Source organism: Lates calcarifer, linkage group LG4, assembly GCF_001640805.2.
Source record: "Lates calcarifer isolate ASB-BC8 linkage group LG4, TLL_Latcal_v3, whole genome shotgun sequence".
NCBI lineage: Eukaryota > Metazoa > Chordata > Actinopteri > Centropomidae > Lates > Lates calcarifer.
This window is the reverse complement of record NC_066836.1, coordinates 10249929-10269504: the sequence shown is the minus strand read 5'-3', so window position 1 is coordinate 10269504 and position 19576 is coordinate 10249929. Positions and strand designations below refer to the sequence as shown.

The 19576-nt window shown below is 42.1% G+C and overlaps 1 protein-coding gene across 4 annotated transcripts in view; it reads left to right on the top strand.

The window, feature by feature from the left end:
* Positions 1-19576, top strand: part of agap3 (ArfGAP with GTPase domain, ankyrin repeat and PH domain 3) — a 115837-nt gene that overhangs the window by 35227 nt on the left and 61034 nt on the right. The window contains exons 1-4 of one of the 4 annotated variants that reach the window (XM_018676396.2): positions 5210-5696; positions 5795-6133; positions 15902-15960; positions 18744-18831. In XM_018676396.2, coding sequence (XP_018531912.1) covers positions 6013-6133; positions 15902-15960; positions 18744-18831 — 268 coding nt within the window. In that variant the 5' untranslated portion in view covers positions 5210-5696; positions 5795-6012. Of the gene's footprint in view, positions 1-5209; positions 5697-5794; positions 6134-7771; positions 10006-15901; positions 15961-18743; positions 18832-19576 lie in introns of those variants that run through there. The other 3 variants (XM_018676397.2, XM_018676394.2, XM_018676395.2) reach the window with 3 other exon arrangements.

Below are 19576 nucleotides of genomic sequence, written 5' to 3'. Positions count from 1 at the left end.
TGACGGTATTCCTCCTGACTTCTTTGTTAAAAAAAAATGGTGTTGTCAACTTCATAACGAAGCTCCCAGCTTATTGTCTCAGCGTGCATGGGCGGCACAGGAACGGAGACAAAAGGCGTGGGAAATTACATGGGAGCTTGTGCCCAAATGTGTCGCTATTCTTGGCCCTCTTTTTGGAACAGCACGGAAAGAAAAACCTTGAAAAGAGCGAAAAGGAGATGGCTTAACAGAATTAAACAATATACTGTAGATTTATTGCTTCTTCTATAGATATGACTTGTGGTTTTACAGATAAACCACAGCATGAAGTGATCATAATGGCTTATGTTGCATCATTACAACCTCAAGAAGGGCAGCAAGGGTATATAGAACTCAGAGCTAATGTAAAGTTGAAGTTACTTTACCACGTTGTAGCAAGATGACATCAGTTTGTGGTTGACTGGTGCTGTGATTGGCACTTCCATTTATTTTATACTGCATTTATACTGCAGGAATAGATGCAAGAAATACAAGAGGCACAAGAAAGCCAGATGGTGCATGACAGATTACATGTTGCTGTTTGAAGAATGAAATTGGAAGTTGAAGATGATGCAGCTAGCATGATTGCTCAAAGGCTACAGATACTGGTGATATATAGTGAAATATGAGATCTAGTCTTTTTCACTACTCAAAGCCCCACCTCTGAATGATATAAAACCCTGATTTAAAGGGTTAGTTTTCCATTTAAATTGCACTACAGAAACTGCGCCTTACCTTTGATCTGTCTTAGTTAACAGTAGTCTGATGCTTTATGGAGATGCCAACAAATGATAGCACATTATAGCAATCACTGGCTATTATTTTCAGTGAATTGATTCACTGAATTCAAGCATATCTCGTCTGTGCTCCCTGTAGATGACCGTTTCTGAGGAGGCCTCTCTGTGTTGCACTGTAATAACAGCAAAAATAATACTGAAATTGCTGCTACTCCTACATTCAAATAAAGATTACAGAATACCACATCAAAGCTATTGCATAAAAGTGAGTTCGAAGGCAAGTTTTAAAAGATGACACCAGAAGTAAGCGGGGGTTTGCAAACTAATGTGTAGAGGAGGAGGACTGGGAGCCACCAGCCCACACAAACCTGCCTGTAAAAACTGTGCATCTCTCTGCAGCTTCCTCCTACATTCTCTCACTGGTCATTTTGTCATCCTCTACAAACCCGTATGTTGCCTCCGTGTTTCCCTGCCCATTCCCAGCTATTGAAAATTTGCACTGACCTTTTTTCCGCGTCTGTTCATTCCATTCTCTCTAGCCAATTTCTGGAAACCTCACTCACAGTTTTCTGCACCTTGAATTTCTTCATCTGAGACATCAAACGAATAGTAACATATTGGCTGGAGGGGTCGTTGTAATAGTTGCAAGAAGCAAGAGTCAAAAAGTCAAGACTATTCATCCACCCACGCATTTACAGTTGCAGGTACAAATACGCAGACTAAAGACACACACTGATCCTTTATATTTAGTGTTATTTTCTGTCAGAGGAAACAGGAAAATTAACAGTGAGCATCCTGAATGTCAAACATTTTAATAAGGGAGACCTCATGCCTCATATGCAGCTTACACAGCTAACACACACTCAGTTTCACCCATTCTCCCATTCAATCTGATATGTTCTCTGTCTCCGTCTTTCTCTCTCTCACACTCATACACACGCTATGCACAAATGCACAGGCTCTCTCTCGAAACCTGAATTTTCATAGACAGAAGCGTCTGGAATTTTTTCACAGCCTCCCACAGACGTCCTCGAACCTATCATTTTCTCTGCAGTGGAGCAATGGTGACGTATGCTCGTCGCTAGTGCAGCTGAATTTTAAAAAGCTCTACACCCACGCTCAATACCACTACTGCAAGCCTAATTATCATAAACTTTCCTTGCTGTCTGTAGCCCTTCTGTCTCTGTGTATGATTCTCCTGTCTTATTCATTTGCAGACATTAATTCAGCGTTGATGCAGAAAGGGGAGGGTGAAAGGGGGTCTGGTAAATTTATGTTGGGTTTTTTTCTCTCTTTTTTTGAGGTCATTCTGTAATCACCTGGGTGTGGGGAGAATCAAAAGCACATATTTTCACTGTGTGTGTTCTCGACTGTAGTGGTACATGTGTTCCTCCATGCGCAGATTCACAGATTTGGTTTGTATCACACCCAAACTGCAGTTTGTTTACATTGTGCCTGGGAGCAGTTTTCATAGTGGCCTTTGGGAATGAACACTGTTGTGTAATGTGCAGGGGAAGCACCTTATTTCAGTTTTCAGCTATAACAATAATCTGTGTGTGTGCACGCTTCGCAATCAAAATATTCAGATCTTTCTAGGGAATTCACTGTTTGACAGCACTGTTTATGGTTTTCATGGGGAGTCACAGCAAGTGTTAATTGTGCCACACAGAGTTGAATAATCACACCCAGGAAAACATCAATCTTCCAGAGGAACTTCCAACTAACAGCGATAATTTATTAGCCCTTTTTGTCTTAAAGATGTAGTGACAGATTGTTAATTTTATATATTCTTAATTATTTTTTATTTGAGTTGCCATGGTAGCACAAGAAGTCAGTCATAATTAGAAATGATTTTACAGACAGCTTCAATTATTCCATTTAAGTATGCAAATACATTTACACATTACGCTTTATACCTAAAGGTAGTCAGTTTATACCAGACTTATACTAAACTATTTCGCACATTTGCTTTAGAAATTAGGTAATTAATCCTTTATTTTTTCTGATATTTGACTCATTGTTTCATTGAAATTTGTATTAGAATATATAAGTATTATACTGTATATAATTAGTTCTAAGTCACTGTACTGATGACAGTTTATTAGCAACTAGCAGGCCATGTTCCTCAATGTTAATGTATCATTATGCTACTATATTTGAATATCTGAAAGCAGCTGGAATAATAAGGGAGTTTTGGACTTTAAATCATATTATGATAATTTTAATGCAATTAGAGCAGGGAAAAAATGTACCAGTACACACATTCATGGGGTCCTGGACCGACCTAATTTTAATGGTCTTGGTATTTCTGGTCAAAGCCTTCTCCAAAAGCTTTAATGAGCTACTAGAAAACTTAAACTTCCAGTCTTGTCACATCCATCTTCATTTAAAACAGAGCAACTCACTGCATAACAAGCTTAAATACTTTAATTCAGAATATTTAAAACATGAACCTTTAGCATATCACATGAATGCAGAATTGAACTTATCGGTCAGTTCTGGTGGTAGTTTGAGATATGCATTTTAAGCCTTTTTATGTTTTTTGTCAATTGTTATTAAGATAAATATAAAAAATTATTAAAATGAAATGATAAAACATAAAAATGATCATGATATTGATTTTTGGTCACAATACCCATATCTGTCTATTTCTAGGAATGCCTCAGGAACAGTTAACTGCATTTGCTTGGACAAAGTCTCATCATATTTCCTTCTTCTTCCTACTTAGCATTTTTTGCCAGCATCCAGCTAAGATAAAAAATCTGGAAGATGGCATCAGGAGTCATTTGGTATGATTGAAGCCTCAGGCAGAATCTTGTACAAGGTCTATTAGCAATTCAGAACCCATGTGCCTGGTCTGTGATGACGCTAATCACAGTTTCTGACTCTGTCCAGTTAGGTCAAACGTCTCTTCAATCACGGACTTTTCTGAAAGCTGTGAATAATTTCCTTCCTCCTCTTGCTCCATGTTGGGCTCCCTGTGCAAAAAAAGCTGATTTACTTTCACATGTTCCTAGGCTAAATTTAAAAGCATGACATCAATACCTATGAAAACTCATGAACATTTTTGTTCTCATTAGACCTTGTGAGTCACTGCTTCAAGCTCTGACACTGATTTGTCATGCAAACCTCTCGCCAAACACTTGTGAATAATGCAGATGACACATGTATGTTTGTGCTTTCAGAAAGTAGATAACACCAGAGGTTTTGTCTTTCTGCGTGACACTGGGAGAATGCTGGATGCTTGTCAGATGTGTGAGTCGTGCTGCTGTTGTGTATGTGTGAATGGGGTCAGCAACGCCTTATTGACAAAAAAAAAAAATCAGGCAATGTTCGACTACTGCCACCTACCCGCCTAGTGCTGATCATTCTAAGTCAGAGAGCGCCTTTGTCGCCTGTTCCTGTCACCATGTTTGCCAGAGGAAGCAAACTGTCTTCATGAAAGAGCGTACATATGTGCATGGCTGTCTTCCTCACACTGACTCATGTTCTATTACTGACGAGGGGTTAGTAAGCTTTACTCGTGTGGCTTGGATGCACCATGCAATCTGCTAGACAACACCAGTGTTTGTCGCTCGTAGTGTCTGTGTCCATATATAAACACACCAGTGCTGCCTGTCTGTCATGTCTGCTGTTCAGACATATCTGTCCCATGGTCCCTGCTAATAGGTATTTGAAAGGTATCACAGCCTCTGAAATTACTTAAGCCCTTAAGGTAATTAATGACGTTGTTAAAACCAGTGCCAACCTCTTAGTATCTCCAGGCTTACAGTACAGAGACATCCGAATGAGGTGGTTTAATTTCAAAAGTTAGCCCAAACTTTTAAGAAGTGTTTCGCTTTTGAAAATACTTTAAGATTTAATCTTCGAATATCTGTATGCAGCTCCTTCGTGATGTGGCTGCCCCCCTCTGGAAGTGACAATTTTATTGTGTTGAGTGAACTGAAAATGCAAATACTGTTGAATAACATAAGCCTTAATTGAATTCAATTAAGAAGATGAGGCAAAAATAGACAATCTAATTAGAGATTGTAATGAGTTTTTTCAATAAAACAATATATTGGTACCTGCTCTGAATTAAATTTAGGTGTTATTTCCTATTAGCTAACAAAATCAAAAAAATCCCCTCGTGTGTTCTAATTTACTTCAGGCATGCTGTATGTATGTGTGGTGCATTTACAGTGTAATGATTTATTTCTAAAATGCTGGGAATGTAGAAAGGACTTTTGGGATAGTCCGCAAACCTCTTTTCAGCATTTACTTGTTTATGACATTTAGTGACTGGGAAAGATTGATGATAGAGGTGACAGTGATGACACATATGATGAGAGATGTGTTTAAAAAAAGTACCAGCAAAACCTTTGTGTTGGTAAGGACTTTGACTGTAGCCCAAGGGAGGTAAAGGACAAAGTCAGGTCAGAGACATGTTGGCAAAACAACACTTGTCATGGTGACGCATACAGATGAGATAAATGGCCAACACACACAGTGTGACATCCGCTCACAATCAGGCAGATGTGTACACACACGTAGATACAGAGGAGGAGGCGGCAGGTAATTCAGGAATCTCAAAACACGCTAATCCAGTTTTTCTGAAAAACCCCACCAGCTACCATCAAGATACGGTTACAAGAGAGAGAAGCATTTAGCTGTGGGACAGAGGAGGAGAGAGGGGCACACAAGAGAGGCTCTGTTACCTGGTCAGCACTTTGAAATCCCAGGATTTACCACAGTGCAGGTTTCCCCTGGACCAAACCACAAACAAAGACAACGGGATAGTGGATTAACTTTAATCCTATCAGTGTTTCTTATGTTGGACCCTGCTAACCAACACCTGCATTACGAATTACCAGAGGAGGAAACGACTTCAAGTGAACCATGACACATGGCCTCTCTGGGCCACTTCCTAAGCCCGTCCAGTAACCGGTCAGGCTTCTGCTGGTAACCACATTATCAAGACTGCATGGAAGGCACATCATGGCCACAGTGTGATGCAGCTGCCAAAAGAGAGGGTTTTTTTTCTTTTCTTTTTCTTGTAGCCATGCTGGACGAAAGCTCCAGAGGACCAACATGCAGGAGCTGAGGGAAGATTTTCACAGCAATGCCCTTAAAGAAGACAAAACCCAGGAGGGGGAAGACAATGAAAAGTTGACCAATGATATGGAATGGCATGTTATATTTCAGGCACCCTGATATTTTCTTTTTGAATGGTTTTTCTGTGAGTCATGGAGAAGTCCCTTTGAGATTATAGCTAGATATGTTGCTGTGCTTCGGGAGTCGCAGACGAAATCGACACCACCAGATCCAGTGGAGCGAAAAGGACTGTTTGCTTGATGATGAGCCCCAGATCATTCCAAACCCCTGCTTCACAGACAAAGGTAAAGGCCAGCGCAGTGAGCTTTGCCGGCTTAACATGGGATCTAAGTTCACTTTCGTGGCATCTTGACATTTTACTAGTAATACTCTATACTCTTGCTGATAAGAAACAGCAAGATGATTGTGCGTGCATAGTTGTGGTTATGGTACATTTTAAAAATTACGCACTAGGTTTCCTGGAACAATACCTGAAATGTTTTCAGTTGTTTTCATTCTAACACCACTATGCTGATAAGAACACACAAGGTGCAGATGGTATGAAATGGCAAAGGCCTTGATTCTGCCACTTTAAAGTAATGGTATTTTCAAGTCTTTTTTTCCCTACAGCCTGAGGAAAATGATCAGCATTTCAGCCATTAGCTTGCTTCAAGGTGTTTTTTTATGAGAAAAAATGAGTTTTTTCAATCAACTGCTGGTGAGAATCAGCTTCTGGCACAAAGTGGGCTGCAGCTTCCATCTTCATGGTTACACTACTGGATTTCCCATAGTGACGCAGTCATGCTGATACAGGTTTTCCCACAGTGATGCACTAATTGCTATTTTGTTCTAGGCTTTTTCTGCCAAAAACACTCATAAGCAATAATACTAAATTCTAGTCATGCACCTGTTTCAGGGTTTATATGAAACACACGAAATGTTGTAATGAGAAGTTTCACTGTAATATCCAAATCTAGAGAGTTTTGTTCTGGTCACGTGTCATATAAACATTATTCCGGCAAATTATGTTCATGCTAACTAAGTTGGTATCAGTTTTCCCCAGTTTTCTATTTCCTACCAGCATTGTTCTCCCTTTTGGCCACAAGGGGGCAGTGTTCCAACCTTTACAGCACATTAACTAGAGTGCTGCAGAGCTGAGCAGGTAAAATCTGGCCTAATTCAGATGGTGCTCTCTATGTTCCATGGCCCTGATTCAATGGCTCCTTTTCATTTCATTAATGCATCATCAAGCACCACACCTTTGGAAAAAGAGGAGATCGAACAGGAAAATATGAAAGTGTTTTGGTCTTTTCATTCTTAACATGTCATCTGATTAGAGTTCACATTAGGATTTTTCTCACTGGTTCAATGTGCCACTTTTCTCAGTGAAGTTAGATGCTGAACAGCCTGAGCTGTAACTGTGTAATTACGTCAACATGCAGAGAAAGCTATTTTCATTAATATCCAATATGCCATTCGCTTCCACGGTGTAACTACTAGTGCTTTAAAAAGAATACAATTTCCTCACCATAAATAGCTGTCAGCCAATCTTGGAATTAAGCTTAAGCTCTCCCACAGTGTGTAGGCTGTGTAGTGGGAGCCACTGGAAGCGTGGTGTGTAGTTGTGTGGATACTCCATGTTACTAACACAGGTTACGTTTGTATTCATGTTCTCTCCAGTCCTGTGGTGAGAGGCAGGCTTTTTTTTTTTACTTGAAGAGTTCAAGTAAAAGTAAAAAGTACAATTTGGTGATTACTTAAATGTGGATTATCAAATAAAATACTCTTCTATTAAACATTGAAAAGTATCTCCCCTTTAGAGTTTTACTGTTGGTCAGAGGAACACAAAGTGTCCATTCATGGATTGCAGTCTTTGTTAATTACAGCAGTGTGTAATCAGCTCTGTCTTCTCCCAATCTCATGTTCATTTTTGTCTGTTTATGTCTCTGGGGGCTAGTATAGCAGCTCTGGAGGAATCAGGAGGGCGTGTTTAATGCCCGTGGGATCCACTCCTTGTTTTCCATGTAACTGGGGGTTGGAAGGCAGCTGAAAGTTCAAACAGAGACACACTCCCTCATGCTCTGCATGGAAAGAGCTCAGAGATTAAGGGGTTTGTCTGCACCGCCAACAACGGGGATTGCTCACAGTTCGTAACTTGCCAAAGAGGAAGGATGATTCAGTTTTTTTTTTAAGTTGCAACTTTTTGCAGCTATTACTGTTTGGACTTTGTTGCAAAACTAGCAGTGGATAACCTGTTTTTCTTTTGTTCATTTGCTTGTGCAGGACAGGTAGAACAGTGGTGGGAGAAAGCAGCTGTGTGAGTCTGCTTAGTAAAGGAGCCAGAGGATGCAGGTGGCAGCGAGGCTTCGCTATAACTTGTTTGAAGTTTTTTTTCCCATGTCAAAGGTGAAGGATTATGCCTGGCATAGGAATTTGGTCTTCAAATGAATGACTTTATGAGCTGGATCTCAGCAACTCCCGGGCAGCATGTGAACATTTGCCCATGCTATGTGCTTGTTATTGTGTGTGAATGAGGATGCATGTGTGAATCAGGTGGAGTGAAGTGCAATGCTATTCCTCAGCAGTGGGACGGTGGATGCAACCCCAAGGAGTACAGCTATTGGCCAAGTGCAGCAGGGGAAAACCGTTTACCACATCTCTGTAACCCTGAAAGAAACACCGGGAGATGCGCCGGTGTCAATGCTGGGAATGGGCCAGGTCACCCACACCCTGGTGGAGAACTGCCAGCCAGGAGGAGAGATGATTAGTTTAGTGCCAATGGAGAACAGCCCCAGGCTGGGCAGGGCACGGCAGGAGCCCGACAGGTGGCCCTCCCTGATCTGTACAGGTAGAGCTGGGAGGCAAAGAGAGGAGGTCGTTGTGGAGGAGAACGAGGAGGAGTTGGAGGAGGTGGAGGGAAAAATGAAGACAGACAGGTTTTTGAAACAACCTTTCGAGAATGCAGGTAGCTCCTCACAGCAAGGCAAAGACGTGGCAGATTTAACTGCTCAGACAGATACCCAGGATCAACGCATTCGGAGCTCAACTTTACGCTCTGTCACTGTCCAGGCTAGAGGGATTGTCTTTTCGGAACATGGCACTGTTACAGGACACAGCTCTCTGCCGCGGGCCGTGTTGCGAAGGCCACGTCAGGATGAAGCTCCACTCGGCAGGAGAACGGTGAGCATGTATGGCGACCCACTCAAGCAGCAACGAGATACTCAACCTGAACAAGAAGGACCGCTGCGGAGGCCCAGGAGTGTTTGCATGCTGGCAGGCCCAGGCCCAGTCCTGTCAGACTCCCGGACCCAGCAACCCCTCAGCAGGGCAGGCATTTTAGAAAACAACCCGCAGTTCAGGAGCCGGAAGGCTGAGTTGAGGGCAGTGGATGGCCTCAATGCTGTCGTGGCTCAGCGGCCTCCAGCCACTGCGGAGGTGACCCCCAGGGTCCACCAGAGGAACTGGAAGCCCAGGCCTGTCAGTATGACTGTACTGGAGCTGAGAAAGAGGGGCTCTGATGATGAGTTAGACAGCCAGAGGAGCTGCAACCACACAGGCAGCGATGGAAGAGGTTTTCTCAAAGGGGGCTTCCGCTGGAGGCTATTTGGCAAAGCACCTCAAGATAAGAGCAAGGAGAAGGACGGTCACAAAGATGCTTCTCCCAAATCCAGCAAATCTGATGCTCCAAAAAGTACGCTGAGTACTTTAAGACGGAGCCTCAGTCTACGAATCAGGAGGACTCGGCCCCGGGACAAAGTTAATTTAGGGTCTGAGGGGGAGTCACAGGAACGCCCTCGGACTAAAAGTATTGCTGAGGAGACAACAATGCCTCCACGGCCTTTCTCGTACCTCACAGGGAGAACGCTTACAACTTCTAGTGAGCAGATAGAGGATGGGGGCATGCAGTACATTCAGTACCACAGCAGGGGGAAGGTCAAGGTAATGGAGGTGCCCCTCTGTCCAACAAAACTGTCCTCCAAACCCGTTCAGGAAGAGCCAAGCATATGGCAGCTCATAGCCAACCGTTTCAGGAGGAAAGAGCAGCCATGCAGTGGCAAATGTGAATCCCAGCAGTCCCAGAGCAAAGACAGTGGCCAGTATCCCCTGGCTGGGAATAATAAGTCACAGCCAGTCACCATAGAGACTCTGGCAGGCATTGACTCCCACAAAGGTCAAGGTAAGACCTGCAAGATTGCTGAAATTATTTCTCAGCTCAGTTCACCATTTTAGCTCCTCGTTCACTGCACAGAAAGTTACAGAGAAAGAGAGAAACACGGAAGTATGCTACTTTTTTTCTTTCTCCTCTCTCTCTCTCTCTCTTTTTTTTTTTTTTTAGAAGGACAGGCAAATGAAAAACACATGGGGAATTGTGAGTTTGGATGGCATTCAAAAACGTCTGGTTCCAGAGACTCCTTTTGGAATTTCTATTTTGGGTACTTTATTTCTCCAGTGTTTTTCGTGTGTGAACCGCCTGTTTGTGTGCACTTACACAGCAAGTACTTTGCTTTACATGAGATTTTTGAAGTTCAGTAAATGAGTAGGTGAGTACAGTAAAGTCAAATCACTGGTGACTGATAAGAGCACATTATAGTGGCTTGTTTTACAGTGGTGCAGCTGTGGTCTCTGTGTTACCCAGACACAGGACATGAGAGTCTTGATAATGCTGTCTGTTGGCCTTGCAGAGATGCAGCTTAAAGCAGTAGCATTAAAGCAGTTAGTGGCTGTAATGGGGATGCGTTTGGCAGCCTAACAGGGCTAAATTAAGAGGGCTTACATGCTATAATGATGGGGAGAAGAGAAGACGAAGACTTAAGCACAGTGTTTAAAGGTTAACTCTGACAGTGGAGTGTTTGTCCAGTTGCCTGGAAGAGCAGGGAGAGAGGCAAATATTTGTAACTCTCTGAATTAATAGCTGTGATTTGCTATGTTCTTTTTTTTTGTCAAGCTCCATTTTTACACCTTCACACGAAGGCCTAATTAGTCATCAACTTAATGACTTCCTCCAGTGTCACGTCTCACGCATGCAGTATTCATTCTCATTAAGCCAACCTTTGAACCAGCGCAGCAGATATGTTATTCTCAAGCTAACATAAAGCTTGTAACAGGTCCTGAGGTCAACCTTGTTGATCTCCAGGTCTGTTTGTATATGTGCATGACATGTTACCATGGATACCTGTTCCTTTGTGGTGGAGTGTCAAGCCGTATTTGTCCATGTATTCCACTGCAGAGTCAGTCAGTCAGGCATTAGGAATGTAGGTGTGCCGATCAGCCTGAGTAGAGTTAGGTGTTCAGTGCCCTGGGCGGGACTCTGTGCCTGTTGCTACCTGCTTAAGTGTTTGCTCCTAAATTAAATCCAGAAAGCTGAAGCGCAGCCGTTCCACAACTAAGCACACACACGGGCACACACACACACACTCAGTTTTAAGTGTGTCCTGCTGATAACTTCTGTGTTGTGTGTGTTTGGCAAGGATTGGGGGAAGGGAGATAACAGGGTGAGGGGGGTTTGAGGTGTGCAGACTCCCCACCCCCAACCTGTGGATGAACAAAGCCACTCTGTCGTGCCCTTGGATGTGTGTGGGGTGATCGGTTACCCGTGCGCTGTGATGGGGGGGTCTCCAGGGGTCTTTGAGTTGGAGAAGGGGGTTGCTGGTCACTAGGCATAGGTGGTCAGCAGCGCACCTACTAAATGAAGGTTAAAATACTGGAAATGGGACTGTAGACAGAACCTCATCACAGGGTGTCAGTGGGATCCAGCAGACAGAGAGATGCTCACTGATCCGTATTTATTCTGACTTGCCCTAACTTGCCATTATGACAATTTGTAGAAAATCCCCCATGTGTGTGATCCATCCCCCTTCATCTTGAATCTGACATAAAATTTATTCATGAGGATGGAATTCCCTTTGCTATGTCTTGTTTGATAGCATTTCCTGTGAATCCTTGCCAACAGTCTTTCCTGTATCAACTTTACCTTGCAGTTGGAATCCGTCTGCCTGCTCCAAAATCTGCAGATTGAAAATTAATCTAAAAGGATGCGTTTGTCTGTGTCATTTGGACCAGCAGTGGTGGGTGAGCTGAACTCCTGGCAGATAATTACATTCAAGACAAACAAGACACAGAATGACTGACTGAAATTTGGGCAAACAGTAACACTGTGATAATGCCCCCTCACCTGCTGCATGAAACTCGAGGACACAGTGAAAAGTCACTAAGCAATACACAGTCTGGGCATGAGTGGAGGGAAATCTGTTAATATCCTAATATAATTTGTATTTGAGCATCTGCCTCCGCAGATCTCCTCTCAAGTACATTTTGTTCCTGAGGATTGTGGTTCAGTAGGTGAGCAGCATCCTGCTGTTCTCTCATCTCGAAACAGTTCCCTGCAGTTTGTCTACAACCTGTTGAATTATTTGAGTTGGGGTCTGCAATTTGTATCGTTTTGTATGCAGTCTCTCTCTTTAATTCATGGTTGATTGTTTCAATCGGCCTCTTCTCTTGCACTGTTTCGTGTTGCAAAAGGTTGATAAGCTAAATCTGACACATTCCTGTCTCAGCTCCGCAAATTGAGTCAATCAACCCGAGCGTTGTACTGCAAGACTTCTCGAAAACCCAATTTGCAGAAGCTCATGTTAAATGAGAATGCTGCTTGAACCAGGATGTCCAATTTATTTTCAGGGGAAGTGATCAATGCTCGTCTGCAGACAGCATGAGGCTTAAAGGGCTTTAAGTAGGGCAGGCCATCCAGACCGCATTATACTGCCATGGCATAAATATTTTTACCCTGTTCTGTGCTGATTGTGTTTCTCACTTACCTCCTCCGATAGAAGTAACAGAGGGGTGTTTGGGAGCTTAGTAGAACAGAGATGCAAGCTCTGACTGGGTTTTACATGGCTTTGCAGAGAAGCACGCAAACAGAAGATGCTACGGAACCATTTTGTCAAGACATGCACGATAAAAGTAGTCTGTCAGGGAATGTTGGTCGGTCATGAGGTTGGCAAATCAGGGAAGTAGGATTACTAATTGCTAGCTAAATTCACACTCTGTAATTTATGATGGTGGGAAAGCATGGTTGGAAAGTCCGTCAGAGCTATAGAGTGGAAGTTTCAGACCTCAAGGTTGTCCTCTCTCATTCCAAAAACCACTTCAGATTCACTGCACGTAGAAAATGCATGCATGCACCCACACTCAAATAACCGTATGCACAGGGTTTCTGCTCACATTGCATTTTCTTTTCTCTTGAAATGGAATAAGTGGGGATGGAGTGGGGGGTTGGGGTCGATTGTGCTTCACTACCCTCAGACTGAATGGTCATTTTTATCTGAGTAGACATGAGCAGTGAAGTGAAAAACCTGACAAACAAGCTGGCAACACAGTTTTCCCCTCGCAGAGACAAAGACACCGGTGTCCTCTGCGAGCATCACAAACGCTGGGACTTTTCTGTTTCCATAGGCATTCTGGGACACAGTAATGTGGGGATGCTCATATTTAAAGAGTGACGTAACACAGAGCACATGGATTCAATTTTAGCTCTTTTTTTTTTCTTTTAACAGGCGACCAAAGTGGTTGTGCTGTATCTGCTCCAAGGATGACAAAAGTCAGGCATCTTTCCTGTGTTAAACCTTGTAGAGGATTTGTTTGTGGGAGGAAAAAAATATAAGTATTTTTTTATGTTGTGAAAAATGCATGTGTCTTAGATCCTGTCCAATTAAGTTCCTCATTTTCTCTTCCTTTTCTGTTTTTTTTATGGCCATGAAAGCACAAGTGGTGTTGCTATGGTCAGTAATAAGGGAATGTGCTGTTCCAGAGAAGCAGCAGCGCTTGTCAGCAGCCAAAAACTCCATTTCTGCTCTGTCTTTTTGATGACACTTAATTTCCCCACATGGTTATCTGTGGATTGGCCTTTGTTTGAATGTGTCCCTCTTTGAAAGTCTGATTACATGGACTGTGCAAATGTGAGAAAAACATCTGTACATCTGGATGCTTTTTTCTGTTTATTTATTTATTTTTAACTATGACTCTGTGTTATTTCTGTTTTATTTCTCTGTTCATTGATTGTGTTTTAATGTTGGGTTACTGCAGTGAGCGCAAAAGACCAGAACCTCTCAGTGTGTTTGTCTAATTGCTACTTTTTATCAACCCTCCAATTATAGAAAAAAATCACATAATATAAATGAAAATCACTGTATAAAGTACAGAGAACACATATGGAAATAATGGGAGTTTACAAAATGACAGGAAATCCAAGAAAATGAGGCCTTATCTGATATCATCCCAGAAAGCTGTGACCTGAGCTTAGTTTCCTGTGCTTAAAAACCGAATCAGATGGGTGTCTTCGCTCATGCCCCGACACGTCAAACCCACACCGAGAGGGCTTAACATGAGGCGTGCTGTTTTAAAGACTGCTCTGCCCCCACACAATGCGTGGTGAAAGGCCCCTCTGTTTGGGAATCACTCTTCTCCTCTCCCACAACAAGTGAGACATCCATAGCAGCACGAGGCTCTTTGTAAATGGAGGTCAGAAATAAGTAAACATTTTAGCTCACTCTAATTGTAGTAGGTAAAGGAATTTTTGGCTCAGGTCTGCTCAGCTATGAGTCATATGTGCTTTTAGCATACATTTCGGAGTAGAAAATAGAAACGTGTCTTATAGTGACCGTGGTTACCTTGCTGTTTGTCATTCTTTTCATATTAGCATTGCCTGGGGGCACAGAGGGAAACCACTATTACTGCAGCAAACAGGCTTACAGTAATGATAGCTCCCTGTTTGGTGGATGAACACTTTAATTGTTATGGTTTAGACATTGGAGAGGGGGGGTTCAGCTGGTAGTACACACCTTGTTGCCTGGAGACAGGGAGTCTACACTCCCATATTAGAGATTGTATCTTTCATCTTAGAGGTGGAGGTGGGGGGTGGGATCAGATGGTGAGAAAGCCATGATCCAAAACAGGAAGATGGTCTTTGTTCTAATAGTTGTTATGACACATAACTGTGTACTCCATCTTTGTTGGAAGCAGGCGCAGCTTGTGGAGTTGTCATTTGTGACTTTACTTCTCAGGGTTTGTATTGTTCTTTGCAGTGCTCTTTCCCAGTGGCCTTTTTCATTATTATTGAGTCGAACCCTCCAAATGTCACTGGAAAACTGAACAAGTTGAATCAAGCCTGTTAATGACTGTCTTTTAAAATGGATTAGCTAAATCCCCCTCAGTGTTGAAACCTTATATTGAGGTAGCCTGCATAGATTGTACTCACCTTAGGTGTTTCACAATTCCTTCTTGGCAGTTGTTTGTTAATACATAAACAAAACTAGACCTAAACAAGTTAATGAGGGGGATGGAGACATCTTTATGAACTGGTTGTTTCTTTGAATGAGCTTTCGGTCTGCAACCAGTAATGAATTTTATTGTTTATTCGTCAGCAGAATATTTTCTCAGTTAATCATTTGATTGGTAAGATGCCAGAACAATGTTAAAAATACACAAAAATGTTCCAAAGCCCAAATTGGCTCGTTGCTTGTGATGACTGAATAACAGTTTAAAACCCCACAGTTATTCAATTTACTATCACAGAAAAACATCTAATAGTTGCATTTCATATTTTTGTGTGTTGACTGTATTTAGCAGTTTTGTTTTCTGGTCATACTGATCAAAGTGGCACACTGTCTTCTACTTGTTACTCTGAGGTTATAGCAGACATTAAGGTCGAGGTTTACCTGTTATCTTTCTAAACATTTTAACCTTTGACTTCAGCAAGCATGTTGCAGCATGCCCTGCATATGTACACTCCAGTACATAAAGATATGGCACAATGCTGCTGTTTTTGTGTGCAGGAAATAAAAGGGGGAGGGGCGGGGGGGACCAGGTGAAATGACAGCTATGTTACAGCTGAACAATCCATCATACAAGTTGTTGAACGCACAACAGGTAGTCTGTAAAGTGCAGCTGTAAAGTCACTTTGCTGTCATCCAGTGGGAAATACTGTCAGTGTCTGTAGCCAGGGTCAAATGGGACATAAACACATGGATTACCTTTCAGTGCTGCTTGACTTAATGTCTTTTTTGTCCTTCTTCCTTTAGACTCTTTCGTCAACAGCCAGGAATGGACATTGAGTCGGTCAGTGCCAGAGCTGAAGGTGGTGAGTAACTTTTTTTCCCCCATATTTCTAACAGTCCCTCTGTTGAATCGCCCTCAGAAGGTTTCATCTTACTGATAGATTTAAATATCAGTGGGAAAACATGTCCTGTCCATGTAATACTGGGTTTTGCATTTTACACGAGAGAGAGAGGGAGAACAGTTGGGACATTGGCTGGACTTTTCCCTGGCTCGTAGTGGGTGATTTTTAATGAGATGTGTTGGCATGGAGATGCAGGGTGGCTTGCAGCAGGACACGCAATGAGTGACAGTTTTGGGCTAGACTAGTGACACATCCTGGGTCTGATCCCACCAGGCAGTGAAGCACACGCACACACACACACACACGCACACACACAGGCACTGCCAAATGCACAGCTAACATCCTCACATGATTTAATGTCTTCCGCCCATAAAGACAAGCAGCCTTGAAAAAACTGCACACCACCACTCTGCTAGCTGATATAATATCTCCATGTTAGGTGAATTCATTTTTGTAGCGCCTTACAAGAGAGAAGACTTCAGTGGAATCAAAAGATGGGGGGGTGGGGGGTGATTCACAGGGAGCTCAAAGACAAACATTTTTTTCCCACACTTTAAATGCTTCTGTTTCCTTTTATATTTCTAAGGTGTTAATTGGCAGCTTCCATGCAGGGGTTTGTTAAATGGACCTGGAAAGGCTGAATTAAGTGTTGCAAAATAGCAATCGTTCCTTTCACAACTTTCAAAGAGTTGCTGTTCGGTGGCAAGGTCATGTGTTTGAGGGACTTTTTAATATGATATCAGAGTCAGTTTCTCCATTTTCATGCCACAGTGATAACGATCGGAACTGGGGGGGGGGGTCAAAACATTTCCTGCAGATTTGTTGAAATGATGATCATAATCGCGGGGAAGAACACCTCTGTAACACCCATTACTACTGCGAGTGGCGCCCTGCCATTGTAGTTCCGTGACGGCAGCTCAACTGTGGTCGAACCTTGTTTTATTGCCTTTGATAGTCTTTTAATATTCCAAGATCAGAGCTGAACATCTACAAAGAAGAGTAAGAGTTTTGTACTGGAATAGTGCTGATATGGCAGTTTGATTTCATGGAGCCTGTATACCAGCAGGTCACAAAGCTGAACAGTTAAAACAGCAGGAACACCGGGTCTGTGGTACGTTCAAAGTCGAATTTTGTTGACTCATAGCTTTCACCGCACACAGCCTACAACTTTTGCTAACTTAAAGCTTATTCATAGTTTATTCTTCTGGGGATGCCTCATGATATATATACTTCAATTATAGCGAGGGGAGGCCTGGAAAGACCTTAAACAGATCTTTTTCTCTTGTGCCTCAGACCTCCCCTATAATTAGAACCATACCTGACTTTAACACCCACTAATGATCTGAAGACGAAGAGGGCGATGGTGGGTAGGGAAGAAGGAGGAGAAGAAGAGGGAGGAGATGAGGCATGTTGCAGCCTTTGTTCTCCCCAGACATGCTGGCATCATCAGCCCACCCTCCACCATGCATCACCCTGAAGGCGTTGTAGTTGGGTTTGGTCTAGACACCAGGGAGAGGAAGCAGGGGGCAAAGACTGCAACCAAACCGATGTATGCTAGAGGACTTTCCTCGTAATGTATCGACCCCACGCAGCCGGCATAAGGGACCAAACTCTTATTTTTTTAATGGTTTTGTTCCTAAACTACAAACCAAATGTACTTTCCATTACTGCCCACCATTTTCTAAGCATACCATATGTTTTTAGCTTGATTTGGTACCTTCCAGGCAACAGTTAGTTTCACTTCATGCTAGTGTGAAATAAAAATGTGCTTAGAGAAGCACTCAATCACTTTTCTATGTTGTGTGAAAGTTGCTTTACTCTGCGTGGTAATCACAGCCCGACCAATACTGCATTTTTGAAGCAGATACTAATATCTATATTTTTAAAAGAAGGGGGCAAAATTGATTTTACGCATTATACGCATAAATGTTTTTGATGAGAATCCCTTAAATTTTGTTATTAAAGAGTTATGAACAGGATATGTACTGAGCAGGGCATTTAACAGGACAGTTAATAAATAGTCTTACTGGTGGACAATCTTTTCAAAACACCTTAAACATTTCTCTCCACAGCAGTGTCTTGTTACTAACACTCTTAAATAAATATAAATATATATGTTTTAAACTAATATGTCAGCCTTTGATTTATTTCTAGTCGGGCTCTAGTCGTACAGCAAATCCTATTGTACTTGCTGTTTTTCCTTGTTGGTGCGTTCAAGGAAACTTGTACAGCTAAGATTTGATACTTTGCCAAACAGCAACCAACAACCAGATTATTCTTTTTACATTGTCCAGAAGATAATATGTTAAGATATGTTAAGATAATACAGCCCTTTAAATGTTTTGGCTGTGATAAAAGATAAACACAGTTTTCAAATAATTATGGTTAAAACCTGTGAAACAGCTATAATGATATTTTCTAAATCTATTCATTTGTGAAAATTTAAAAGGACCACAATCAAAAAGCAAACAAAACATAAAAAGTACACAAAGAACCACCATTATGATCGATCTTAAAGGTTTATTCTAGACTTAAGAAAGAGCAGCTTGACCCAAAAAAAGGTCCATTTATGTTAAGATGCATTTCGTGGCCTCGCTAAATGGATGGAGTTGCTGAGCAAGGTTGAAAACTTCAGAAACACATTTTTTTTTTGTCAGGTCATCATTATGATCATTCATGTCTACGTATTCTTATGGCTTGTACCTGTCAGTAATAATCACAGTATTTTGCTCTTGGCCTTGCAGGGCATTGTGGGAAATCTGTCCAGTGGGAAGTCTGCCTTGGTGCACCGGTACTTGACAGGCACATATGTGCAGGAGGAGTCCCCTGAAGGTAAGAGTCTGTTGGAGGTGATTTTAAACATGTCAGATGCTCAGAGGTTCAGATTAATGCAGCGTGTGTGCTGCGGCTCTAATAGCCCTGATGTCACGCTGTGTGTTTACCTCACAACTTGTTACTATACATAAAACGCGTTGTTGCTGATGAGTGAAAACCTTTCATTTTCACAGTGTCTGTCTCTCACAAATTAAGAGAGGCCTTGTTATTAGCTTGATCATGTTTTTCAAAAGCGTCCAAGTTGAATTATACAGAAACCTGCTGGCTGCTAAATTAGTTTTCTTTTGTTTTTCGCGAGAAGAAAGTCAAGCATGTTGGCACTGATTGCTACACTGTACAGAAGAATAACCATATTTACATGAAGCACGTCTCTGGCTTGCCTTGTGAGTTGTATTTTTCTAATTAGTTTGTATTAAAATGTTGTGTGTTGAATTATATCAAGCTTCTGGATGCCAAGATTGATAATTTGTTTGGTTAATTTTTATAAATTTCCTTTTAATTCCTCTACTAAAACTGGAGTGATAATGACAAAGCACAACATCTCTAGTGAATTAAAGCTGTAAAGTTCACTCATTGTTAAAACATGAGGGTTAAACTAAACCCCATCATTTCTCTGGCACTGTAAATGAAAGTTTTTTATCACAGTCATAAACCATTTACTTCCCAGATGTCCTGACGAAGAGTGAGCAGGATTTAACACGGTTATGATGTCCTGTCTCTGGAGAGGGACCCCTTGCCTGTT